We start from the raw sequence: 27,700 nt of genomic DNA, 5'->3' as shown, positions 1-27,700 counted from the left end.
TACAATATATAAAATTTAGTAATAAAAACCATGAATCACAATAAAAAGTTTCAGACATTAGATGCATATCAAACAGTTAATTTATTCTTTTTGGGACTTTTTCTTAAAAACCACTGGTCCAATTAAAGACATGATTAAATGTAATTAATTCAAACTAGATCATGAAAATCAGTTACTGTTGTGTTCTATCTAGGACCCCGATCAATATTGTGATCTTATGCCCCTATAAGGCTATAATCAATTCATATCCCTATAATGGCATAAACGATCAGAGCCATATTTCAGTAACTCGTCTCTGCAGCTCATTACAGTACATGACACAGCAGAAGCCACTATCTTAGATTCCTAGATAACACACCGAGTTCTTTCCACAGATAAAATCCCCAGCAACCTGGGAAAGCCCCGCTTGCTTTGTTTTGATTAGTAATAGAACTCTTGCAAGCACTGTAAGAACGACCAGTTCTTAGTGACATCTTTATTGACGTCTTATGTCCAAAAACTTGCGTCAAACAAGGCACCTTTCAGGTATAAATAATACCAACGTTGCCTTAAGCAAATGCGATGGTGGTGGTGAATACAGGAGCAGAACAGCTGTCCCTTGCAGAGCCCAGCAGATGCAAGAAGCCCACGGACGCTGCCACTCCTCCTCCTTGACGCGCTGAGAAAGACGCTGTCTTTTCACCTGCCGAGAAAATCCAGCTCCGGCGTTTCCAGCCTACCCTCGCGGGTAACTGGAATATCGATTCTTGAGAGGAGATACCAGACCTCCAACATTCTATTCCAGAGGTACAGTGTTGACTAAACCCTTAGAGAGAATTCTTGAAGCAAACCCTTGGCAAAACCAACTTAACTTAAACTGCTACTCACTTACTCCCTCCCAGGTATTAGGCTTAGGTCATGAACACCGGAGTAGGCATAGTTAGAAGCACCAGTTGAGCCAAATGTATATTTGAATGTATATATTTTATTCATTTTAACTATCGTATGGCTAAGAAACCACATCAATGCTTTTACAGTATTATTTCGCAATACTCCTTTTACTGTACTCACTTTTTATAATAACAAGTCTTGCAATTGTGGCAATTCATTTCTCTTGCATGAGAAGAAAGACTGTTCAAAAAATAATACCTTTTATTGAAAACGCCCGTCTCTCTATACTCTGCATACTGGTGAAAATAATTCTGCACTACTGACTGAGTGAAATAGCTGTCTATTGTTTCACACGACTCTAGAGATTGACTCTTATTCTGAGGAGCAAAGTTGTCATGTTAATGTGGTTGTTGGAAAGCTGAATCCCTTCTTGTCTGAGCCAGGGAAGCTGATCACTTCCTATTCAGTCAAGAAAGTTTCCAGTGACCTCTGAGCTAGCTGGTACAAACCCAATTAAGTCTAACATAGTCAATAGAGACCTAGAAGACCGCACTCCCACATCTACACTGCTGTTTATGTTATTCCAATGTGCAGGGCCTATAGGGAAAATAGGAACTACACTACATTACCTTTTTCTTAATTTTCCTCCTCAATCTGACTGCTGCAGTAAGAAAGCTAGCTATACTAATGGTCTTCCACACATTAGATAGCAGCTGCAGATAGAGAAGTGCTGGCTTGACTTGCGAGAAACCTTTATCTTGTAAAATTGGGAGAATAAAACGCTTCTGAATGAGCAATAAATGCTCACAAAAAAGATAAAGTGCATTGTGTCCTGGATAGAAAAATTGTCACAGGAACATACCCCCAAATCCTCCACCCTTTTCCATCCTGGAGGGTCAGCGAGGAGGAAATGAAGTTGACTCAACCTGAATCTAACCAGAAGAAAACGGTGGTTAGGGTTTGTAACAACATTCAGGTAGGGTTCAATTGCACAAGATGTTTTTAACAATTGTTGAGCTCTTACGGTTGGTTTTATCAACTCTCTTTCTTCTCTATCCAGGGCAGCCATTAACAAATATGAATCCTTCGTCCATTTCATATCCCTTTTCACCAACTTATCAGGCGAGTTAAATATCTCTGGTCGTCCCAATTTCCCTGTCAGCCTATGGACATAACTCAGCTAGGGGATATGATTTGCTTGATCAAGAGCCAGGTAATCTCTTAATACTTCACGTTTCAACTCTAATTCACGGTTTAACCAAGTTGAGATCCACTTCAGGAGAGGTGCAATAGCAATTAAATCCTCCAAAAAAACCAGATCTAATCTCCTGATGGACAATGTAGCCAGACGTGGATCGTGAGACAGATAAAAGGTTTTCAAAAAACTTGTTCTCAACATCTTGAATTTCCTTTGTGTTCCTAATACCCCAGATATCTGCGCCATACATCGCGAGAGAGATGCATTTTGCTCCATATGTTTTTAAAAGGGCTTGCATTGGTCTGGCCCCTAGTCTACGTGCAAAGCCCAGGACAGCGGATGTATATCTGGCCAGAACATTTCTTTTGGCATGTATTTGCGGGGTCCAAGTACCTTGATCATCACAAGTAATACCTAGATAAGGAAAGGTAGAGACCCTGGTAAGCACATTGCCCTCACAGTGGAAAGTTTTAACCCTTTTAGGTTTACGTCCAGTTATCATGATATGGGATTTAGAAAAGTTAACATTTAGGTCCAAGGATTTCATGAAAGCAGCGAAGGAATTTAAAAGAAGTTGTAACCCTATCGCCGTTCGTCCTAGAAGGACGGCATCGTTTGCATAGAGGAGTGACGGGATCAGGCGTTCCCCTATACGCTGAATGTCTTTGCATGCTTCACCTAACACTTGGTCCAGGTTATTAATATAAAGGGTGAAGAGTAAAGGGGCCATGATGCACCCCTGCCTAACACCATTGGCAATACGTATTCCCCCGGTACAATTGCCCCTTTGATCATATCTCACAGTGGCAGTTAAATCCCTATGCAGATCAGCGAGGAAATGCACAATATTTCTATCTACACCTATTTTGAGAAGCATAACCCATAATTTGGACCTATTCACTCGGTCAAAGGCTGAGGAAAGGTCCATAAATGCCAGATAGAGTGTACCCTTCTTGGCAACTGTATACTTCCCAATTAAAAGGTGTAAATTGAGGCATTGATCAGTTGTGCCTCTGCCTTTCCTAAATCCATATTGCAGATCTGATAAGGTTTTAGTTTCAGATAGCCAACCAATGAGTTTACTGAGCACCACCCTACCAAGCACCTTTACGGCGGAATCAAGAAGTGAAATGCATCGGTAGCAACTAGTGTCCCCTCTGTTACCCTTTTTGAAAATAGGCACTATTACTGACTCAGACCACGAACTAGGTAAACCTGATTTACAAGCCTTAATAAAAACATTAACCAGTATTTTGGACCATGTCTTTATGTCAGATTTAAAAAGATCGGCTGGAACACAGTCAGGTCTGGGGGCCTTATTGCTCGTCATTTGGCCTATGGCCTCTGCTACAACTGGCTCTGTGAAGGTCAGGGTATAAGCCTCAATCTCAAATATGGTGGCAGTGTGACCTTGGGTATCCTCATCAGCATACACAGATTTAAAATGATTGTACAAGGCCTGCTCCTGAATATTACAATCAAGGGGATTATTAATGGAATCTTGGAAAAAGGGTTTATTGACAACTTCCTAAAATTTGGCACTATTTTTGATAACGTCTATAGATAATAACTTGTTCCAAGCCTCATCTCTAATCTCCTTTTTCCGTTTTATTAGAACCACTTTATAGTTTTTCCTTAGTGCTGCTATGGCGCAGTTATCTGATGGATTTGTTTTCAGGGCTGCCAGCAGCTTACAATGAGCTACTGCACAGTTTCGATCAAACCATCTCTCCCCTTTTATTGGCTGCTCCGTACAGGGCTGCATGAGATCAGAGGCTATATGGGTGCAAACTTTGGTAGAGGCAGTAATGACATCAACATCTCCTGAGCTTTCGTTTAAACAGGTGTACATCTCACACCCGGCCTCAACCAATAGATTGACCTGGAAATCCTGCGGCACAACCGAGCCCCATTTGATTCTACGGGCCTGGTCTGTAGGCCGTATATCTAAAAAAGTGACTGATCTATTGGGTTTGTTAGGTTTCCTAAGTCCATCCGTCAAAGTCAAACTGACCGGATTATGGTCACTAAATGGGGACCAAAGCAGTGTAGCCACTAACCCTAGTGATCAGGGCTGCACTGATAATAATATAATCAATAATTGAGTGCATACCCTTACCCTTAAAAGTTGGAACAACTATGCCATCATTACATTTATTGGGATAAATTAGGCCATTGTCTACCACCAGTTCCTCCAGGAAAACACCCTGAGTTGAGTGTTCAAAATGTGTCTCTGCTTGTTCTGCTGGGCCAAGGCTGTCCCAAACATAACAGTTTTGATTGCAACAATGTACATTAAAATCACCTAAAACAATAACCGAAAGTAGTAGTTTGTTTCTCCTTAAATAATTCGAGAAAATGATACAAACTAGCCAAGTGTTCATTTATAAAAGCCCTATCACAGGAATTGTAAAAATTAACAATGAGCAGGGTACCCGCATTAGTGAGGGCATCTGTATAGCCAAACAATTAGGTGAGCCAGTTTCCAATTTAGTGTGGGTGCCTGCGATTTTCAAAGAAGTCAGGATCAATAACCCACCCTTTGCCCTCCCCAGTGCAGAAGCTGTCCCTGGTAACGAATAAGTGGCATAGCCATCCAACGAAAAAAGATTATTAATATCCCAGGTTTCCTGAAACCCAATGATGTCAAACTCACTTAAAAAATTCATTATTTTTGCACCCTCATTTGTTTCATTAGGTGATACCCCACCGCTTTTGGTGGTGTTCAATACTAAATTACCCTCAACTTGATCAACCATGGAGGATACGGTCTTTTCAGGTAGAGCTGGTGGGCCCAGTCAATCTATGTCCTCCAGATTTGTAAATGACTCAAATCTATTATAAGTAGGTACGGTATACTCTTACATTCCCTGGACATGTATTGATGCCCTATGTTCAGCCCTTCCCATTGACATGGGGGGTATGTTTCGATTGAAAAGCCCTAGGGGTAGAATGTTAATACCTTCCCCACTCAAGTGCATTGTACCATCCCGATCTAGAATAATTTTCACTATCAGAGGAGACCCAAAATTCAGCACCACGCAATCACCGCTGCTGGTTTTTGTAGGATTCCTTATCCAAGTAATCATGCGAGTCATTTTAAATTCTTGGAATACTCGACTAACCAACCCTGCTGTGGTATTTAAATGTTGAAGAGCCTTATTCCTAAGTGAAACCCAATGTTCCTCCATTCCAGGTTGTAAGGGGGGTGTGTTAGACAATATAATGGTATATGGCGTGGCGTCAGGAAGTAAATTAAGCCGGTTAATACTGTTTTGACCATTAGAATCTCCCGAAAAACCCCTTTATTTATACCCCCAAGTGGTTCCCTCCTCGCCCTCTCATTTGCTTGTGAAACAAGCGTACTACCTATGATTTCAGGGGGAGCTTGTGCAACAGCGTTAGTGCCTGTGCCAACAACAATTGGGGGCTGATTTAATACAGGGGCTGTTACCCCGGCGAGGTCAGTGGGGCCACAAGACATTCCACTGAATGGAATATGTTTTGGAAGGGAAAGCTGGTGCTCTATTTTACTCAGTCTAAATTCTATGTCTGAGAGTTTTGATGATATAGGTTTGAGCATTGCCAATAACTTTTCTTCAAATTTAACTAAAATTCGATCTTCCACATCACAGGACACCTGCCTAGTACAGGTCTGTAAACTAATGCATTTTGAACAGAATATGTTTGAGACTGCAACCTCGTGGGCACAACCTTTCTTACCATGGGCCATCGCTCTGGTTTTTGCCACTTTGCTGGCCTGATGTGTGGTAAGTGGCAAACCACCAGCTTTCCTTTTTTCACTATGGCAGTGACAGTGCCCTCCCCTTCCTTTGCCTGAGTTAACCGTTGCTGGCAAGTGAGAATCTTAGATGGGGATGAGAGAATGGGGGCGGAGACCCTAGCTGTGTTGTATAAATCATCTAATAGTACTGCTGATGATATAGATGCCGGTTATGGCATCATTTCGGGAGGAGGATCCAATGTTACCAGGGGGCCAACTAGAGAAGCTCCATTGGAGACTAGGCGAGGATCTAAAGAGAGTCTGCTTTGGGTGAGCTCAATCTTGTGGATGAGGACAGATTCTGCCCTCATAAGAAATGCATTGAGAGTTCCTACCACCCCTGAACCCCCTGCCCCCTTATGATGGCCCTTGCTCATATTTAACAGTTATTAATGTGAACAGTTGTTATAAAAAAAATAACAAACAGAAAACAATTCAACTTAGAGTTCTGAGTCACTAACCAAGTCCTTGTAAACACAGATATGCTGATGAAAAGGTGGTGACCACCCCTGCCTCCTCCTGGCTACGACGGGAGCGGACGGGCCTGCCATTGGCCCGAGCTACCCCTGGGCACGCCCGCACGCGTCTGTGCTGCGGGAAGCTCAGCAGAATTATAAGCGACTCCTGGCGCTTAGGGTGATGCCTGCAGAGTGCGCCTTCCGGGAATGCTGGGAATGGAAGTTTGAGACCGCCCGCGTCTGCACCGGCGGGATGGTCTCCCCAGCGAGAGAATAGTAAAGGTTGTGTTTCTTGGTCATGAAATAATGTATTCTTTTCTCAGAATCTTGCAAACTCCACTGCCAACAGGAGGCAGAAATGATTTGGTTTGGAAATGTGACCAGCACTTTCTAATCTCAATGATACATATGGACTTTTCATCACTGTCTATTTAAAGTCACATATAACAATAAAATTACAACATACAAGGATTCAGCTGTACTGAGAAAGTTCTTCCATAGCTGCAGGTAGGAAGAAATGAACACATTAGAGTCTTCTAACTCCTAATTGACAGAATATCAATGCTACCAAATTTATTTTTTAAGACATTTCATATTTTTTTCTTTTCATGTTAGTTATTATTAATAGATTTGCATGTCCACAGGATATAATAACTCCCATTTGCCTTCTTTTGTCTTTCTTTAGGTGTTAGTATCAAAACCACTAAAGTTTGTCAATACTCATCCCTGTTGTTTGACATCCTTCTAAAACTTGTCCTTGAATTCAGGCATGTTGTTTTATCATGTGGTCTCACACTCAACTATTTGTGCTGTTTAACTAGGTATGTCTCTCTTGTTATAATATTTCTTTCTATTTATTTTCTTTTGTTCTCTTATTTTCTCCTGCCCTTTCATCTTTAGCATGTTTGTTATAATTTATTTTCATGTTTATGTCAAGTGAACATTTTTAACATTTTACATTGATATCATCATTAATTATATTTTCTCCATGTGTAGAATATTCAAGTCTGTAAACATCGCAATTCATGGTTTTAAAGGTAATTGCTTTGAGCGTGAAGGGGTGGGTTCTCCCATCAAAAGACAGAGTTATTTCTCATTTTTCTAAGTTGATATTCTACTTCTGCACAATCCACACATTAGTTATGAAACTTAAAAGAGGCCTGATAGGAAATGTTTTCTTTTCAGCAGGTTCAGAGAAAAAGAATGACTTGATGATTTTATGTACTCAGTAGGAGTGGGTGGAACTTGTGTAATTTTTCTCGGTGGAATTCCACAAAGTTACAAAAAAAATCCACATGATTCCACCAATGGGTGGAAAGTGCAGATTGCTCTGCTTGCACTGCGATTTACCACTGGTAGTGCTTCCGCTCTGAAAAATCAGTTCCAACGACACCACTCAGAGTGCAAGAGTGTGAGGGTATTTGAGTGATTTTGCTGCTGCTCAAGCAAAAATCTACTAAAGAAGAAACCCACTGACTGCGCACACTCAGCAACCACCTACATTAGCAAATCTATCCAAAAGTCCTCTTAGCAACCGGTAATCACACTAGGGTATGCCTAATTCTGTCACCAGCTTGCATTTCCAGAGCTCGGCTGGAGAAAAAGTTCGGCAATTGGAAAAATTCGCCTTTAACTCTGTGTTTAGAAGAGTAGCCAAATTTCATGAACTCCGCAAGCATAATTATATTTTCTGCCCAGGCCTAGTAATAGTTCTTTGGACATCAAATTGATTTCTCAAGAATATGATAGTGATAGAACATAAGTTCATGCTTAAACTATTGATTACCAGTATACGTTTGCCTATTTATTATGTTTATGGTACTTCCCAACCTGATAAGTCCTTTAGGGATGACACTAAAATATTAATGACTATTTCAGAACATCACCTACATTTTGGAGATTACTGCAATCTGGTTTGTAATCCATTTTAAGACAGGAATTCTCAATTCAACTATGTTTCATCTATTAGGCAAAAACAGTTTGCTTTCAATACACAGCAATGATCTCTGGTGGATGCTTGAAGGCTTTGTAAGCCTTTTCTGAGAGAATATACCTTTTTCTCTCCCACTCATTGTTATCAATCAAGGATTGATCATTTATTCATATTTAAGGCTTTATCCCAACACATTCGTAATGCTGAAATTGGTACAATATTAATATTTGATCATGCACCTGTTATTCTAGACTTGAATCTCTTATCTGTCTCTATAGGTAATTGAAGATTGAGATTCAACAATTCTCTTTTATTAGATATTTCGTTCACACAGACTTTTGAGAGTTTCACAATTTTTTTTTCTATTAAACTGTAGGAAAGACATGTCTATATAGATTGTTTTGCACCCTCCAAAGTTAATGGCAGATATTTTATTATCAATTACATATAAAAAAATATGAACATAAAAAGGCAAAAGGTTTAAGACAATAGGAAATAGGAGTGTTTATAATTTAGTTCTCATTATAAAGCCTGGTTTTGATCAAAGCTAAATTACAATTCTTTAAAGTAGCTACAGATTTATTTAAATATAATGCTAAATTATATGGCAGTCAAATTAAAATTGGAAAATGTTTAGCTAAATATCATAAAGGTAAAAATGATTTTATCAAGGTAGGATCCACTCTCAAGTATTATAATACACCCATTCTTAAAGTACAGATACATTTTCACATTACATACAAAACATGCACCCAGTAATTCTGAAAGGTTTAATGTAAAGTTTTTCATATAACCCTCACCCACCAGGGTTATCCCTTGGGGGCATGCTTCATCAGTGGGTTCATCCCATTCCTGATATTCCTGTGGAATGGGGCATGCTGCCACCTACAGATTAACCTGGAGCAATTTGAGTGACTATACAATGACAGAAGAAGAGATGGATTTTGAGGAAGGAGTGGGGGGGGTAGATGGGGAAGTCTTTTAAAAATGCCTGGTTAAAAGCAAGGGGGATTCTTTAGGAGAGAAGGGGTAATGTTCCTACCTCCTAAAAGGTCAACATGTTTCTAGCAATACCCCTATTGGTTATTCTTCAGGAACTAGGGAAATTGCTACTATAGTGATTGCCTGATTCCACTCCTAATGTCATAAAGTAAACACTTATGTTAATGCATGCTTAGTAGAAGGTGTGTATACTTAAACCACAAGCCTTTTGATCATTTATAGAGTTCTGTGGAGATAAACGTGGAAGAGTTAAACAATTCTGTATCAGGACTATTTCAAGCTTCAATGTCTCATTTCACCCGCTTTCGATAGTGAGGCCCTTCCGAGTAAAAGAAAATGTGAATTATAATAAAATCCTGTGATTACTAGTGGAAAAAACTAGTGTAATCCCATTGGAAAAATCTCCAAACTTATCGAAACCTATCTGCATAAATAGACATACACAAAACACATTACAGATGATACAAGGAAGACCACATACATTAATGAGTTTCTGCTATTGCCTCATAGTTCCTCCAGCACAGGTCTTGGAACCATAAGTGGGACATTGAGCTACTCCTCTCTGATCAGGAATCACAGCTTAAAATTGTCAGTGCATTAAGGAATTCCCAATACTAACCTATGAGAAGAGTAGGACTGACAGTAGAAAAAAACGAAATAGGCTGTTTGCCACTACCTGGACATGCATAATATCATAGTACATGTCCTACCTTTCATTTACATATCACTCGGCCTTTAGGGCTACCAGGACCTAAATTAGTGGTGATTTATGTGTATTAAAAGGGAAGTTTCCAGTGTGGCAAGTAGTTTTCAATGCCAACTCGAAGTGGCCATAAACTGCACACACAGGCACTTCAGTGGCAGGCCGGAAACAAGTTTGAAAGGCTACTTAGGTGGGTGGCACAATCAGTGCTGCAGGTCCACTAGTAGCATTTTAAGTACAGCCCCAGGGTATATGATATACCACTTTACAAGGAACTTGCAAGTAAATTAAATCTGCAAAACAGAAGTAAACCAATTATACAATTCTTAGAGGAGAGAGCATGTGCACTTCAGCACTGGTCACAGTGGTAAAGTGCCCAGAGCCCTAAAACAACTAATAGAAGGTCAGAAAAAGAGAAGGAGGAAGGCAAACATTTTGGGTGACCCTTCAGACAGGACCATTTTCCAACAATGGGTCACAAATAGTTCAAAGTAAACATCAGTACACCAGAGTACTTTCTCCTGGGGTGGCTCCCTCGGCTCCTTGTCCCGTTCTTAATGGTCTGATGCCAGCTACTAATATAGCACATCATTTTCAAGGTTCTCTCCTTCAGGCGAAGCATCTTCTACAGTTTTTGCTGAAATAATTAATAATTTACACTTCAGCTTGATTCCCTTGTCCTCTTGCCATCATCAATTACAGGACCTACTGGAAGTAACAGACAGAAGCTATGACTGTGCTTCTTTTTGTGCTGATCACAAATGCCCATAATGACCTCCTTTCTGAGCTACATGTGGAGTCTCCTCTATTAGCATTTATGAAGAAACTAACCATACCTGCATTTGCAGCAATGCTTCTCCAGCATCAATATTGTTAGTCAACGGCACAGAGAATGTTAAACAAATTTTGAGAACGTTGCTACAAATACAAACCAATGTAAAAAAGTAGCAGATTTTGTGACCGTCAGATTAAGAGGTAGAATACTTTTGGACATTTTTTATTTGAATGTTTCAGCTGGGCTCTTTTTTTTCTTTCATACTAATTAAGCGGAGATCACTTGGCAGAAGTATTATATTTCTTTTAAACTTTTGTATAAGGAAGGTTCTAGAAATTAATTAATTGAAAATAGTGGGTTGATCCACAAATCCTTATATTTAGTTTGCTGAGAAAATTATTACTTATCTGTATTTTTGATAAGTCATTGAAAAATAAACTGAATCAATTGGAAATGTGCTATTAAATATTGTACCCCAGCCAAAGGAATTTTGTTATTGGCTGTGTTTAATACAGACAAAACATTTAGAAGAAAGGCTCATACTCATCTTTGAACATTGTGAACATATCCCATATTTACAAGATCTTTGTTTTCCATGCCCTTATCTAAAGCAGGGACTAAAGAGTCAAGTCAAGTCAAGTCAGAGAATTTATATAGCGCACTACATACCCATAGGGTTTCAAGGCGCTTGAGGAGGGGTGGGGAATTATTTGTCAAATATCCACGTTTTAAGTTGCTTTCTGAATGCTAGGTGGTTCTGGGTAAGTCGAAGGTAAGTGGGAAGTGAGTTCCAGGTTTTAGCTGCCAGGTAGGAGAAGGATCTACCTCCCATGGTGGTTTTTTTGATGCGAGGTACAGTGGCAAGGGCTTGGTTGGATGATCGTAGCTGGCGGGAGGGGGTGTAGAAGGACAGTCGTGTGTTGAGGCATTCTGGTCCGATTTCGTAGAGTGCTTTGTGTGCGTGGGTTAGGAGCCGGAAAGTGATCCTCTTATTGACGGGAAGCCAGTGGAGGTTTTTCAGGTGACCAGAGATATGTTCTTTACGCGGGATGTCTAATATGAGCCTGGCTGAGGCGTTTTGGATCCGTTGGAGTTTTTTCTGGAGTTTAGCGGTAGTACCGGCGTAGAGGGTATTTCCATAGTCCAGTCGGCTCGTGACCAGAGCGTGGGTGACCGTTTTCCTAGTTTCGGTGGGGATCCAACGAAATGTTTTTTTGAGCATGCGAAGAATGTTGAAGCAGGATGAGGAGACGGCGTTGACTTGTCTGTTCATTGAAAGTGAGGAATCCAGGATGACGCCCAGGTTACGAGCATGGTCTGTCGGGATGGGTGCTTTTCCAAGGGCTTCTGGCCACCAAGAGTCGTCCCATGTGGAGGGGGAGGTACCTAAGATGAGTACTTCTGTTTTATCCGAGTTCAGTTTCAGACGGCTGTGTTTCATCCATTCGGCTACTTCTTTCATTCCTTCGTGTAGGTTAGTTTTGGCGGTGCTAGGGTCATTGGTGAGTGATAGGATCAGTTGAGTGTCATCCACGTAGGAGATGATGTTGAGGTTGTGTTGGCGGGCGATGGCCGCAAGGGGGCTCATGTATACGTTGAAAAGGGTGGGGCTGAGTGAGGATCCTTGTGGTACGCCGCAGATGACTTCAGTGGCCTCTGACTTGAATGGTGGCAGGCGGACTCTCTGGGTTCTTCCGGTGAGGAACGAGGTGATCCATTCTAGTGCTTTTCCTTGGATTCCGATGTTTCTGAGGCGCTGTAGAAGGGTGCTATGACAGACTGTGTTGAAGGCTGCGGAGAGGTCGAGGAGGATGAGGGCGACTGTGTCTCCATTGTCCAACAGAGTTCGAATGTCGTCTGTTGCTGCGATTAGGGCGATCTCAGTGCTGTGTTTTGCTCGGAAGCCGGACTGTGAGGAGTCGAGGGATTTGTTGGCTTCGAGGAAGGCGGCGAGCTGGTTGTTGACAGCTTTCTCGATGACTTTGGCCGGGAATGGAAGGAGCGAGATGGGGCGGTAATTTTTGAGTTCGGTGGGGTCCGCTGTGGGTTTTTTCAGAAGGGCGCTGAGTTCAGCGTGTTTCCAGCTTTCCGGGAAGGTGGCGGAGTTGAAGGAGCAGTTGATGACGTCTCGGAGGTGCGGTGCTATGATGGAGTCTGCTTTGTTGAAGATGTGGTGAGGGCATGGGTCTGTGGGGGATCCTGAGTGGATGGAGTTCATCAGGCGGATGGTGTCCTCAGTGGAGATTGGGTTCCAGTCATTAAGGATGTTCGAGGGGGGTGAAGGTCCAGCAGATGGTTGGGTGGGTTGGTCTCCGGGTTGGTCGTCGAAGCTGTTGTGGATGTCTGCAATTTTGTTGTGGAAGAATGAAGCTAGGGAGTCGCAGAGGGCTTGAGAGGGGGTGATGTCGTTAGAGTTGGCCGATGGATTGGTAAATTCCTTGACGATGTTGAAAAGTTCCTTGCTGTTGTGGGCGTTGTTATCTAGTCGGTCCTTGAAGGTGGTTTTCTTGGCCTTTCGGATCAGTTGGTGGTGTATGCGGGTGGAGTTTTTGAAGGCGTCCTTGGTGCCGGTGGTTGGGTCTTTTTTCCAGGCCTTCTCAAGGGAGCGGCAGAGTTTCTTGGATTTCTTAAGATCATCGTTGAACCATGAGGCCTTCTTGCTGCCAAGTTTGCTATGTCGTTTTTTCAGTGGTGCTAGGATGTCGGCGCTGTTGGATAACCATAGGGTGAGGTTGGTGGCGGCTTGGTCGGGGTTTGAGGAGTGGGCTGGGGGGTTTAGAAGAAGCGATGAGGAGATCTGGTCGATGGTGATTTTGTTCCAGTTTCTTTGCAGAGTTGGTTGGGGGTGGTTGTTGGGTTTGGGCTTGTTGTAGGTAAAGTGAACGCAGCTGTGGTCAGTCCAGAGGAGAGCCGTAGTGTGGCTGAAGGAGACATGGTTGCAGGAGGTGAAGATAGGGTCGAGAGTGTGACCTGCGATGTGGGTGGGGGAAGTGACCAGTTGTTTAAGTCCGAGGTTGGCGAGGTTGTCCAAAAGGGTGGTGGAGTTGCGGTCGTTGTTCTTTTCAATGTGAAAATTGAGGTCTCCCAGAAGGATGTAATCTTTGGAGGGGAGCGCGTGTGGAGTGATGAAGTCTGTGATGTCCTCACTAAATTGTGCGCGGGGTCCTGGTGGCCTGTAAAGGAGGGTGCCTCTGAGTGTGGTCTTGGGGTCGATGTGGATCTGGAAGTGAAGGTGTTCAGAGTTGGCGAGATTGACGTCAGAGCTGGTTGAGATGTGGATGGATTTCTTATGGACGATAGCGATTCCTCCTCCTGTGTGGCCGGTACGGTCCTTGCGTATGATCTTATAATTTTCTGGGATGGCAATGGTGATGTCTGGGGCGGAGGAGGCGTTCATCCATGTTTCTGTTAGGAAGGCGACGTCCTGAGAGATGGTGTCTAGTAGATTCCATAGGTCAATGGCGTGCCTGTGGACCGATCGGGTGTTGAGCAAGATGCATTGTAGGTGGTTGGGGTCGGGGATCAGTGGTGTGATCGTAGCGGAGTTGTTGACGGTGCCGGTGAATTTGCAGGAGTAGCATGAGAAAGGTCCATGGGTGTGTCCAGGAGCGGCTTGGACGCAGTTGGGGTAGCGGCCGGGGTTAAGGGCTAGGAGGGTGGTGGCATCGTAGGTAATGCGGGAGGGCTGGGCAATGCGAGGGCCAGGGGTCCTGGCACTGGGCGCGGTCCAGGCGCGGACGGGCGTAGACGGGCTTACCTTTGGCGCACCTTCGGCGCGGATTGGGCGCGATCGTTGCGCGTGCACACTGCGCGTAGGTCCTACTAACATAAATGGAAAGTGGGGGGGGCGGAGTGAGGGCGGGTCAGCTGGGAGGCGGGAGCGGGGTGGAGCTACGGGCTGGGACGAGGCACAATCAGCAAATGGCGGCAGCAAGGCTAAAGTGAAACCAGGGTGAGTTTCAGAGTAAACAGGCTAAACGTGGACAGAAGCACCGTCACAATGGGGCAAAAGCTCCTCACACCACTCACAGCGCACCAGCAGATAAGCGCTACAGAAGCACATGTGCAGGAGCAAGCAGCAAGTTCCAATCAGGCACCAAACTACACTGCAGGCAAGTAAAGCGCTACGCTGATATCACAAAGCAGCAGGTATGCAAATAAGCCAGGCGCTACGATTCCAGCACTAAACAAGGCAGCAGGTATGTTAATTAGCCAGGCGCTACGATTCCAGCACTAAACAAGGCAGCAGGTATGCTAATTAGCCAGGCGCTACGACTCCAGCACTAAACAAAGCAGCAAGTATGCTAATTAGCCAGGCGCTACGATTCCAGCAGTGAACAAAGCAGCAGGTATGCAAGTAAGGCAGGCGCTACGATATCAGCTGAGGGAGCGACCGTTCCTGCCAGAGTCAGGGTGGTCACAGCGCTGGGGCAGCCGGCTCCTTCCTGTTGTGTCCGTGTGAGGGCGGGTCAGCTGGGAGGCGGGAGCGGGGTGGAGCTACGGGCTGGGACGAGGCACAATCAGCAAATGGCGGCAGCAAGGCTAAAGTGAAACCAGGGTGAGTTTCAGAGTAAACAGGCTAAACGTGGACATAAGCACCGTCACAATTGGGCAAAAGCTCCTCACACCACTCACAGCGCACCAGCAGATAAGCGCTACAGAAGCACATGTGCAGGAGCAAGCAGCAAGTTCCAATCAGGCACCAAACTACACTGCAGGCAAGTAAAGCGCTACGCTGATATCACAAAGCAGCAGTTATGCAAATAAGCCAGGCGCTACGATTCCAGCACTAAACAAGGCAGCAGGTATGTTAATTAGCCAGGCGCTACGATTCCAGCACTAAACAAGGCAGCAGGTATGCTAATTAGCCAGGCGCTACGACTCCAGCACTAAACAAAGCAGCAGGTATGCTAATTAGCCAGGCGCTACTATTCCAGCAGTGAACAAAGCAGCAGGTATGCAAGTAAGGCAGGCGCTACGATACCAGCTGAGGGAGCGACCGTTCCTGCCAGAGTCAGGGTGTATGTGTTTAACTTTGATTAGTAAAATTATATTATGAGGTGAAGCATAAATGATGTCTGAGTTGTATAAGGTGTAGTGTCTTGGGATATTATATGACAGAACCATTTTGTCTCCTAACGCAATCTGCAGAGATCTGACATAGGTGTCAGAGCGCAATGCCATGAAAACTTGCTTTAGAACGTTGAGTTTGCAGTTTCGCACATCAGAATAAAGATGTGTAATACTAAGCTCTGTATGTGTTGTAGCCCAGGCTGGAGAAGACGCTACAAATGGAAAATCAGTAGCCCAAAGAATGACCTTACTCTCCCAGAGAGTTTGCTGTGGTCCAAGCAAACTGCTTGTGCATGCCAAGTGTGCCATTGTTGACGAACTGAATTGACTCTTCATGCAAGTTGAGTCAAAGTGCAACTACAGACACTGCAAAGCAGGTGAAGGCAATTGGCATCTCTGGCCACCTGTCCACGTAGTGGAGTGGTGTGGCTCACTGGTTAGAGGTGGCAGACCCGGAAGCAGAGGATGGCCCGGGACCAGTGTTCAATTCCCGATGCGGCAGGGTTGTGGACCAGGGTCAGCGGACTCGATAATTCTCGCCTCGGTGCCTACTCTAACCAAGGATCACACTCGGCAACTCTGGGCATTAGCTTGCCTCATCTCCACAACGACCCCCACATACGCCGGGGATGCCTGGTTTTACCTTGGAGATACCCAGTAGGGACCATCTCACAGGGAAAGCCAGGACAGGTTCCCCAGCGGTCTACAGCACGGAGATACCCCATGTGGGGTGATTCAGGCGCTTTACAAGACATCATTACACTACTTTTACATTACATTACATTTACAATGGAATTTACACGTTTATGGCTGAGAACCTGCTGGGCAAGCTTTATTTAAAGCTACCGCACTCCCACGCAAAATAAAGTTATAGATTATATGGAGTGCTAATGCTAAAACCGGATTCAACCTGTTTTATGAAGCACAGCCAGTGAAAATCTGAACTTGCATAATATCGCTGTGAACTGAAGTGCTGCAAGGCGGAGATCAACCAGGTGTTAGAAACTCCAAATTATCATTTAGAGGAAAATAAATAAATGACCTACTGAATACACTAAAGAGAGTGATCATACTATAGCCTGCAGTGAAATTGGCACAGGAGAAACTTTTGGGTTGTGCTTATGGAGCCGTCCATTTCCAAAGCAGTTATTTCACAAAGTTGTGGAGTGGCGCTTGGAAGAACTTCATGGGTCTTCAGAAAATAAGGAGCCGAGAGTGACTCTCGGAATAGTGACATTTTGCAGATGGCTGCGTAGAAAGTCACATTTCTAACTATCATGAAAGACAGTCAGAGGACAGCAGGTTGCAAGTTCTCACAGATGAGTTGTCTAAACTAAGTCACAGGAATCTATCTGCGATGTCATAAGTTCCACCCTGGTCTACAATGCTGATGCGTTCCTGAAACCAACACCAACTTTTATACCACCAAAAAGCCAATTATTGGTTAGGGGGTCCTTCTGATAGATGGACTGCTTGGTTAGAGACATTTGATGATTTTATTGATGCACTCAAAGAGGCTGATAACAAACTGTTATCAAGTATCTCAAAAATCTTGCTCGTTATGAGGTGAAAGAATAATTCTTTGTAGCGTCTTCCCAAGCGTGGGTACCAGCCAATGACTACAGCACACACAGAGCTTAGTAATGTATTTTTAAAAAACATTTAAATAAGGAATTTTCTAGATATTATTCCATATGAAAATCAGTGGGTTGCTCCACAAAACCTTGTATTAAGTTAGCTGAGAAAATTAATTTACTCATCTGCCCAAGCCCTTATTAATGCAGATATTGGCCCTATTGTGCTGTCTGATCATGCCCCTGTCTCAATCAATCTCGACATTATACCCAAGATTAATACTCCCAGAAGATGGCGTTTTAATAACACCCTTGTTTCCGATCCAATGTTTACCTCCTCCTTTACTGATTTTTTCAATGACTTTTTTTATGATTAACTAAAATGATCAATGCCCCTCTCAACAGTGTGGGATGCTTTCAAGACATCTGCAAGAGACTTCATTATTGGATTGGTAGCCAGAAAGCGCAAAACTGCATGTACACAAGTTAATAATCTTCTCCAAGACATTAAAAGATTGGAACACTTATAGAAAACTTCAAATTCCAAAGAATGTCTTACAGCTCTTATAGATGCTAAACTCCAATTCAATAAAAAGTAAACAGATAATGCCTCACTTTATCTGCTGAAATCTAGTGGGAAATTCTACGGTGGCAAAACCAAAGCTGGGAAAACTCACACCAACTACTTAAAAATAAAGCATAACAAAGTAAATATTGAATCTATCTTTGATGACCAAGCTATTCTAAAATAAAAAGATGAAGAGATATTAAATGAATTTTCTCTCTTTTATGAATCATTGTACACCTCCGAAACACAGACTTCCGTGTCTACCTTATCACAATTTTTTTCCAACATCAACACACCTCAAAAAGGCCTTCCTGATTTTATTCCTTGCAGTCAGACATCACACACCAAGAACTTTTGGTTGCTCTCCAACATCTTAAAAAAGAGAAGGTGCCAGGCCCTGATGGCTTTACTTTTAAGTTTTTTCTTCATTTTCCAAACGTTCGCTGCCTAAATTACTTTATCGAATACATTATTTTTGCTCCAAGGACGTGTCTTTAGGCTCATTTACAGAAGCGCATATATGCCATGTTCCCAAAGATGGTAAAGACCCACATTTTTATAAAAAATTATAGACTCATTTCCCTTGGCAACACTGATTATAAAATGTTCTCCAAAGCACTCCCCCTCCGATTAGAATCCTATTTACCAGATTTATTACATAAAGAACAATCTGGTTTTGTTAAAGGATGACTTCTAACGGACAACACACGATTATTTTTTAACGTTTTATCAAAATCTTCCCATTTGAAACAAACCTTAACAGCTATAGTACTAGATACTGAAAAGGCATTCAATAGGGTGGAATGGCCTTATTTATTCCACACCCTGAAATGGTTTGGATTTTGCCCTCAATTTAGTTCTTTAATATCTCTTTTATGCTCCAACCCCTGTGCTGCTATTTGAGCCAATTTATTAATCTCTGCATTCTTTGATTTGGGCAGAGGTGTCCGTCAGGGTTGTCCTCTATCCCCTTTCCTTTTTAATTTAGCCTTGGAACCAATCCTCTCCAAAGTCCGTCAAAATCCAAATATGCATTGCTTCTATACAACAACTTCACATGTTAAACTTGCAGCTTATGCTGATGACATCTTGTTATTCATATCAAGACCAGATGTTTTCAATACTGGCATTTTTAGCAGAAGTGCAGGCATTCTCCCTTATATCTGGATATAAACTAAATAATGATAAGTGTGAGATATTGCCCTTAACCAAATATACTTTTAAATTGGACTTCACCCTATCCAATTTTAAATAGAGCCCTAATCATATTAAATAATTAGGTCTACACTTTTCTCCCTCAATCTCAGATACTGTCACCGCCTGTTTGAACAACTGCATTCAAAAAATCTCAGAATTAACAACCAAGTGGCACCCTTTTTATTTATCATGGTGGGGCCATTTGGACACGATAAAGATGGTGCTTTCTTCTATAGTACTATATACCATTTCCAATATTCAAGTCCCTATTCCTGCTACATTCTTCAAAAAGATCAACTTAGTTTTCACTTACTTTTAGTGGAATAATGAGAAACCCCAAATGTCTTTATCAAAATTGTTTTTTCCCTAAAAATGATAATTTCCCTAACTTTCCGGCATATCAATGAGCTTTCCTACTGCGTCAAGCTTCATTTTGGCTGCTTGACTCCATAGAAGATTCCCCCTTATGAACTTCCATTGAACATTCATACTTCTCTCCCTTTTCTTTCCATGAATATCTTTCCTTCTCACGCAAACCACAATCACTCTCTACAGCCATCATCAAATTTACTTCCAAACTTTTACAACCTAATTTTTCAGCACAGAGTTATACACACTCCTTTCTAAACTCAACAATCTGGCATAACAAGAGTCTGCTTATTCGCAATAAACCTTTTTATTGGAAGACCCGGAGGCAAAAGGGTCTAATTTGGATTCATCAACTTTTTTTCCAATTGAAATTCATACCTTTTTCTGCACTAAGCCAATCATTTCATCTGCCTGCCTCTTTCATTCATAAATAGAACCTCCTTAAAAGAGCTGTTTTAGAGGTCCATACTCACATAAATACTACACAGGTGAACACACACACACCTGATACTTCTCATGATCTTCATACTCTGTTACGCAGTAGGCCCAAAACTTCTGCCATTTACAGTTACCTACAAGATCAGGACACTATTCAACAAAAATCCAAGACTGAGGAAGCCTGAGAGCATGACCTCATGATCTCCTGGCCACTGAAAACCTGGAATAACATTTGGACTAAAATTAGAAATTCATCCAGAGCTGCTAACACAACGCAATCATTATTTTTCATTTATAAAAGACTCCTACTGACCCCAAACACTTTAAGTAAAAGGTTTCCGACTATATTTGCTGGACTTGATCATCCCCATATGCTGATTTATTTCATATGCTTTTATCCTGCTCATATGTATTTAAGTTTTGGAAACGAGTATGGTCCCCCATTAATTTAATTTTTGGAACTAAATTTCCTTTCTCCTTCATTCATATATTTTCAGGAAGCCTCTCACCTATATGGGAAAATATTACTCCTAATAAATTCTGGTGGTCCTCGGCATCCAGATTCATAATTAGGTCCTTTTTTGAAAAAACGTGAACATATCCCACATTTACAGCGAAATCCTTGTATTCCATGACCTTATCTAAAGCAGGGACTAAAGAGGGTCTATTAGGTTTTCTTTAGTTATGTGCTTAACTTTGTTATAAAAAATTCCCATTATAATGTGAAGCATAAATGAGGTCAGAGTTGTACAAGGGTATTATAGAAGTTTAATATTTAAGCACCTGGGTGCATTTTAGTGTTGCAATTTTATTAACAAGAGTATTTGGGCTTCTTCTGTGTGTGGGCATTGAGTATGCTTCATACTATTATCTCTTTTGTTTTCTTCCGCTTTTGACTTTTTTTTATTCCATTAATTGGATCTATTAACCAATTATTCAATGTATGTTTGAAAGATTTTCTTAAATGATTCCGTTAGGACTTTTTTTGTTGTTTGTATAAAAAGGAAGCATTGAATCTATAATAGTGACAACATATTTTTTTCAATCATCAGAGAGATTTCCTAAAAATATATTTTCAAAAATAAATGGAACATTAGTGCATACAATGTCCTTTTTCTCTTTTCAGACGTGTAACGAAAATGCATAAGTATATGGGAAAGTACACAAACATGATTCAAATCAATCATAAAAATTAGTATTGCAAAAAAAATGTGTGTTGTAAGCAGGAGTTTATTTTGTTTAGGGTTGATGGGATGATATAGTATAAATAATGAATAAAGTTTGAGTTGTGTTGCAGTCTAGGAAACTTCCTAATGTTAAGCATATTTTGCACCGCAAATAGTGATTCAACAACCATTTTAAGTCTAGAAGTAGAAAAAGCACTAAAGGTCTTGCAAATGGCAGAAGCTGTTGGAGATAATGATAGCATTTGTAAAAGGTGAGGTTTAAGTGTGTCAGTGGTACTGTTATGTTATGTTATTGAGAATTTGTAGAGCGCATGTTCACCAACAGGTTTATTGGCGCTGATATATTTTCTTATTCCATCCTTGGATACACCACTAAGAGAAGGCCAGATCTAACTGTAGGCTTGCGAAAAAAAGCCATATCTTTTTCCTGAAACGCAGATGGTCAGTCTCTATTCTCAATGGCGTGGGCAGAGAGTTCCAGAACTTGGGTCCCTGAATTGAGAAGCACATTCCTCCCGTGTGTTTATGTCTGTAGCCCTGTACCACCAGTAATTCATGTGCATGGATCTTAAAGTGCACGCTGGGGAGTACCTGGGAATTTTTGAGGAAATGTACTTTGGGCCATTACCATGAATGGCTTTGAACAGGATGCATCCTGTTTTAAACATGGATTGCTGCTCTACTGGAAGCCAGTGCAGCTCCTTCAGCAGTGGTTTAATGTGACAGCATCTGCCTTGTTGATAGATCGTTTTTGCTGCCTGATTTTGTATCAGCTGCAGACGGTGTATCTGGTTACGCTGGAGGCTTAGGTAGATTGCATTAGCATAGTCAATTTTAGATGGGATCAAGGCAATGATGATCTGAATGCTGGCGACCTAACTACGATGAGATGTTACATTTAATTAAAACATTGCAATCTGGTTGTTTCTATGCCGTTGAGTAGGGTGTCAGTCTGCTATTGTAGTATTTAACAGGTGGAAAGGAGATGTCCATGACAATGTAGTGTCACAACTTCCCAGCATGTGGATAACATCTCAATGGCACTGCATCATTGCCTAGAATCAAATAGTCTCTTTGAAAGAAGGAACATAATTGTAGGATGTGGAAAAAGCAATTCCTATAGATAACCTTTAGACGCTGCTTGGCGTTAGTCGCCTCTCAAACCATTCGAGGATTATCAAATAAAGAGGCAGGCGCTGGAAACTGGAAAGGGGGAAGCAAAGTTTTAATTCCGTCGGAACAGAACATGTCAGATCAGACAAACAGGGTATCGTCTCGAGGTGCTCTAACTGCATCTCCGAGGCCTGGCCTCTTATACACAGGTTTATGACTTTTAGTGCAGTTTATTACATATGGCACATTCTTGCAAATGCTTTGATGTAAGGAAAGACATCCTCGGAATCCCCGCGTCAGGCCCGTTCCCACGTTTATCTACAGCAGACGTCCCACCCCCATCTCAGCAGGAGATGACTATCGCGCAGCTGGACATTCCGCCGGTTCCCGGAATGTGTGCGATCGATCGGATCTCATGGGGTGGGGACATTGATTAATCTTAGCTCCTTTGAAGAGGGGTGAGTTTTACAGTAGGAGCAATAAACTACATCTGCGGGGTTAGGTGAGGGCCTGGGATCAGTTCGGACAATCAGGCATGGAGGAAGGGGGTTATCAAAGGATCCGTGGTCATGAAAGGGATGAAGGGAGTTGTTGGTTTGGTACGGGATGTGGCTCCGAGGCAGGGCCGCGCTGAAGGGGTGGTTTATGGCCCGGGCATGTGAGTGCGGGGGCTGTCAGCGCGCGGGGGGATGCTTGCGAGGTCAGAGAGACGCGCTGGCGATCGGCAAAGGGCAGAGAGGCCATGGTACTCAAAATGGCTGCCGCTTACGCACACGTATGGGCCTAGAAAAGGGACAAGATGTCGCCGATAATGTTCATGCTGCAAACTAGATTTTAACAAGGAGCCTAAGAGTATGCAGCACCTTGGAAGTGCAGTTGCTCTCCAGATGGAGCCAAGCGACTGTTTACATGTACAAACACTTTCCAGGGCTGGGTAGGTTAAAAATCTTCTCTAATCGACTTACTTTGCTGCTGCTGCTGCTGCTGCTGCTTCTGGTAGAGCTTCTGAAGTTTAAAGTGTAGAGGATGGGGATGAGGTGTGGTTTTGCGGGTGTTTCACTTTAACACCTTTAGTCTTTTTTTACTTCCTATCCATATATAAGGACACCAGATGGCACAATATAGCTTAGTATAAATGAGGTTGTTGTATTCAAGACTGGGCAAGACATCAAGTTATCAGTTCACTTTGTCCCTGGAAAGCTTGCCCACTCTTTCTTTTCCTTCTCATGCAACCTCTTCAGGCAGCCAGATGCTAGTAGCCTCTCATAATCGAGTAAAACTGTTTATGAACATTCCTTGTTCCAGATAAAGTCCTAAGAAGATTCCCACCTACTTAGACAGAATGTAGTGGCCACTGCCAACTAGTATCTTTTTGATGATCTCCTCTTTGTCCTGGTCATCAGATTCTTGCTCACATTGCACAGTTCTAACAGAATGAAAGCAGGAAACCAGCGGTCAAACGACACCCTGATCCTACTTTGTTGAACGTTTCAGTGCTGGGATTAGGATACAAATAATTCAACAAGATGACTTAACAAACTGATAAAGGTGAAAATTGAACATGCTTAAAAGGGTCTGGAAAATGAAGTAGTCGTTGCTGTTCTACTAATGTCCAAGTTCCAGACTTTAATGCCGCACTTATCAGGTTTGCAATGCTGCTGCTGAGCTTAGCAGTACTGGTTATCAAAATGAACGCCTGGTGGAAGGTTCTAAGCAGTAGCTGCTCCTCGAGGGAGTGCTTCGGGGCGGTGGAGTGGGCCGGGGTGGGGGAGAGGCTGGGTGTGGAGTTATAAACTCTGGCATCTGGCTTAACGGAGGTAAGTTAAGAAATACATAAATAAAATGAATTACATTGTGCACGCTGCAACGCCAAATGGCATTGCAGTGTGCGCAATGTAATTCGTTTTCTTTCTTTCTTTCTTTACTTACCTCCGTTCGGCCGTAAGCCGGAGTTTTCTATCCCCTACCCTGCCCCTGACTCCAGGGACCGCCTCACCGCCCGCAGCACTCCCTCGAGCAGTCGCTACTAGTTCTAGGATGGATGAGCATCACTTGCAAGGACTTAAAAAAGTAATTTATTTGTAGTGCGTGTGAGGGGCAAGCAGAATCAAATGTACCCGTTGATTTAGTCAATTTGACTGGGCATGGACTGGTTTCTAAGATGTGCCCTCTCACAAGGATCTGATTCACTGAGGTTTAAGTTTTTGTACACCACGGGGCTCCAAAGCAGACTGGAATTATAGAGGGTTGTGGGGGTGCTACCACGTGTTCCTACAGCATAGAAAGATAAAGGAACAATGCATTACATTAATTAAGCAGTTAAATTGCCAAGCAATAATTTTGGATACAGAGAAAGAAAAGACTTTCGCCCGTGGTGGTTTAATTCATACACACTGACATATGCCAGACAACAGATAGGGGGTTAGTTGATAAATGCACTATCTTGTTAAATTAGGGAGCACGCCTTCTGCGAGAGCATGTCACTTACAAGCTCAATATTTCAAATGGCTGCGCTTGATTTAGGAGATCCTTATTGAATGTTATTCAGTGGAGGGCTTAGAACCACTCTTGGCCATGAGCCATGATGGGATCAGGATTAAGTGCATGCTGCTCTATGATATATGGAAGAAGGGAACTTGTGAAACGAGGGCTGTTAAATGTGGGGCTTAGGTTGACTCCTACTTTGTGGTGCACATGTGCCATAAATGGGGTTTATCAGAAGCCAGTAGCAATGTGACTTCGGAGCAGAACATTATTTGGGGAACAGGGGGAAGCCAAGAAGGAAAGACTGTCTGCTGTGGCCTTTTATCATCAGGAGAAACTTACTGCAGAAAGCAATGGAACATGACCACATCCACAGTCTTCGTTTCTAACTATGGGGCATATTATCAAGAGGGTTTATCTCCGCTTTTTTGGCTTTAAAAGCCAAGAAAGCGGAGATAAAATTATCTCCCTATTGACTAGCTGCCGCTAACACCAGTTAGCGACAGCTAGTAGGAGATAGCGACCATCTTGGGCCCCACTTTACATGTCAGTGATATTTATCACTAATGAGATGCAAAGTGGGCGTGCCAAGATGTTAGAGACTGAAAACAGTCGCTAACATCGCTATCTCCTATTACCAACTTTTGGAGATATTCGCGCTAAGCGGGAATATCTCCAAAAGCTAACACCTGCCCTGAGCAGTTCTTAGCCATGTTATCCAATGGGAGGTGGATAACATGGCTAAGAGCATTAGCTCGCTAATGCATGAATATCGCTGACTTTTCAGCGATATTCATGCTTTGCGGCGATTTTTACCGCATTTGCGTTAAACCTTGGTAATACCAAGGTTTATTTGCGGTAAAAATCGCCGCAGCGCTGCGGTAAATTTTTGTCTCTAACCAAGCAATAGCGATTATGCTCCGTTGCCAATAGAATTGGCAGTGATATGAGCTACCTAGTAAGTTAAATTATGCCATTTTACTCCGGTAGCAGTTTTCTGATTTTTTTCATCATTCCTCCTGCTTGGTTATGCACCTACCCATGAAGTTACATTTTCTGATGTAGATTGTAACAATTTAAGACAAGACGATGGCTAAAGAGAGGCACCTGAGAAAGGTAGCTCGCTTCTTTCCGACTGCATTTTTGTCAGACCATGATCCGGCATCTCACTACTGTTTCAAGAAACATCTATTATGGAAACTGTTGGAAATGACCCCCATTTCTATCAGCAACTCTTCCTCCAGAGTATTTCCGTGGTCAATGATTGAGCGTACCCACAAGAATCAGAGGATTACATGTGGGTGCTTAATAATGGTCTGCAGGCCATAAAATACCATGCATTTTGGGGCCCTATAAATTGGCTATATAGTAGGATGGGAAAACGTGGAGTATATGGGATTTGATTTTTTCAATGACACAGCAAGTAGATCTAGTTTTAGGTTCGTGGTAGATGACTTTGAGCTCTGATATGGCATCAGAAATCGGTTGGCACAGGTTTAGGCAGGGATCTCATTTTCCTAGAGTTGTTCTAGAACATGGAGGCATTGAATGTTGTGTGAAGATTTCTTTAAGGACAAACAAACTTAGTCGCCCCATTGTCAATAGGCTATACTCAAAATGTGCTATTATGCTAGCCAATTTAAATTATTCCTTAGTGAGCATCTAGTGTATGAATATTTCTTCTATTTAATCCTTTCTTTACAGGAGCACTGTTTAAAGCATCAGACATAAAAGTGTACCAAGTCTTAAACACACATTTTGGTATTGATTTTTGAAGTACATACATGCATTAGTAGCTGTGAGGTACTGTTATAGACACCAACTTGCAACAAACGTTAACATGCATACCGAAGTTAATCTGCAAATGAAGACTGGCTTGTATAATTTAGAATGGTCACAGCTCCTTGTGACTATCATGTATGTGAAATCAACCTATTAGTCTGTGATATACTATGTATATAATTCAAGGTGTCCCTCTTCTACTCTCGATATCCAAGCATACTTCATTACCTCACTATGTGCACACACATTGTTACATGGAGGGTACATCACATTGCATCATCATTTTCAATACCCTCCCTTCGGTTCTTACAGTCCAGTGTAAGAGTCAATAGAGAGGAGTATGGAGAGGCAGTCAGCAAATAACAGTTAATTTTTTTAAGCCTGAGACCAAATATGAAGTGGTCAAGAATTGAGGTAAAAATGTAACTTCTCTGTAGCCCCCTGCCAAATAAATATAAAAGATTAGGGGAGAAATTGTGGCATGGTCAATGCAGCACAAGAAAGTGGCAGAAAATGGCAGTCCACAGGAGGAAGAAAAATTACAGATAGATTTTACAGGGAAAGAAAGTATTAAAATACTGCAAGTGGAAAAGTTATGGGGGACTGACATAGCAGGGGCAAATAAATGATGATGTTTCTTTGATAATATCAGCAAAGAACAATTATTAAAAGTGCAGTTTCAACAGCATTTTAACAAAGCAACTGTTGCATGCCATTGTTTCTTTTCCATATCTAAACAATTTGCTGTCTGGCTCTACATTACCATTTCTATGACAAGATCCTCGATTTTAGACAACTAAGTGTAAGTAACCATTTGGCAAATTATATATGTATAGGTTTGATATATTAATAGAACAAAAATATTGGCAACTTTAGAGTATTGCTAGCATTGATGATTTTGTGATACTTTGATGCATTCAAAATAGAGGCCATGTACTGGACTGTTGACCTCCGTCAGCAAATGTCCAGTTTCACAGTGACATAGCAAAGTGAACATACATTCTAATACAGTCGATTTTTTCTCACAAACGCAGTGCACTTTTTCCAAATAGAACAATTTATTAAAGTCCCTGTACTTACTCTTGCCAGACTGGTCCCCGTAGGAACTTTGTAAGGAACATACTTCCTGTAGATATGCCCAACTCTCGAACAGGGTACATCAAACATGGCACCACCACACATCCACACCTAA

The 27,700-nt window shown here is 42.2% G+C and overlaps 1 protein-coding gene across 1 annotated transcript in view; it reads right to left on the bottom strand.

Moving 5' to 3' along the window:
* Positions 1 to 27,700, bottom strand: part of GALNTL6 (polypeptide N-acetylgalactosaminyltransferase like 6) — a 2,516,565-nt gene that overhangs the window by 102,870 nt on the left and 2,385,995 nt on the right. The window contains exon 10 of the mRNA XM_086962433.1: positions 27,589 to 27,696. Coding sequence (XP_086818559.1) covers positions 27,589 to 27,696 — 108 coding nt within the window. The remainder of the gene's footprint in view (positions 1 to 27,588; positions 27,697 to 27,700) is intronic.

This window comes from Lissotriton vulgaris, chromosome 3_1, assembly GCF_964263255.1.
Source record: "Lissotriton vulgaris chromosome 3_1, aLisVul1.2, whole genome shotgun sequence".
Taxonomy (NCBI): Eukaryota; Metazoa; Chordata; class Amphibia; order Caudata; family Salamandridae; genus Lissotriton; species Lissotriton vulgaris.
The sequence above is the reverse complement of the archived record's forward strand: the minus strand, read 5'-3'. Positions and strand labels throughout refer to the sequence as shown.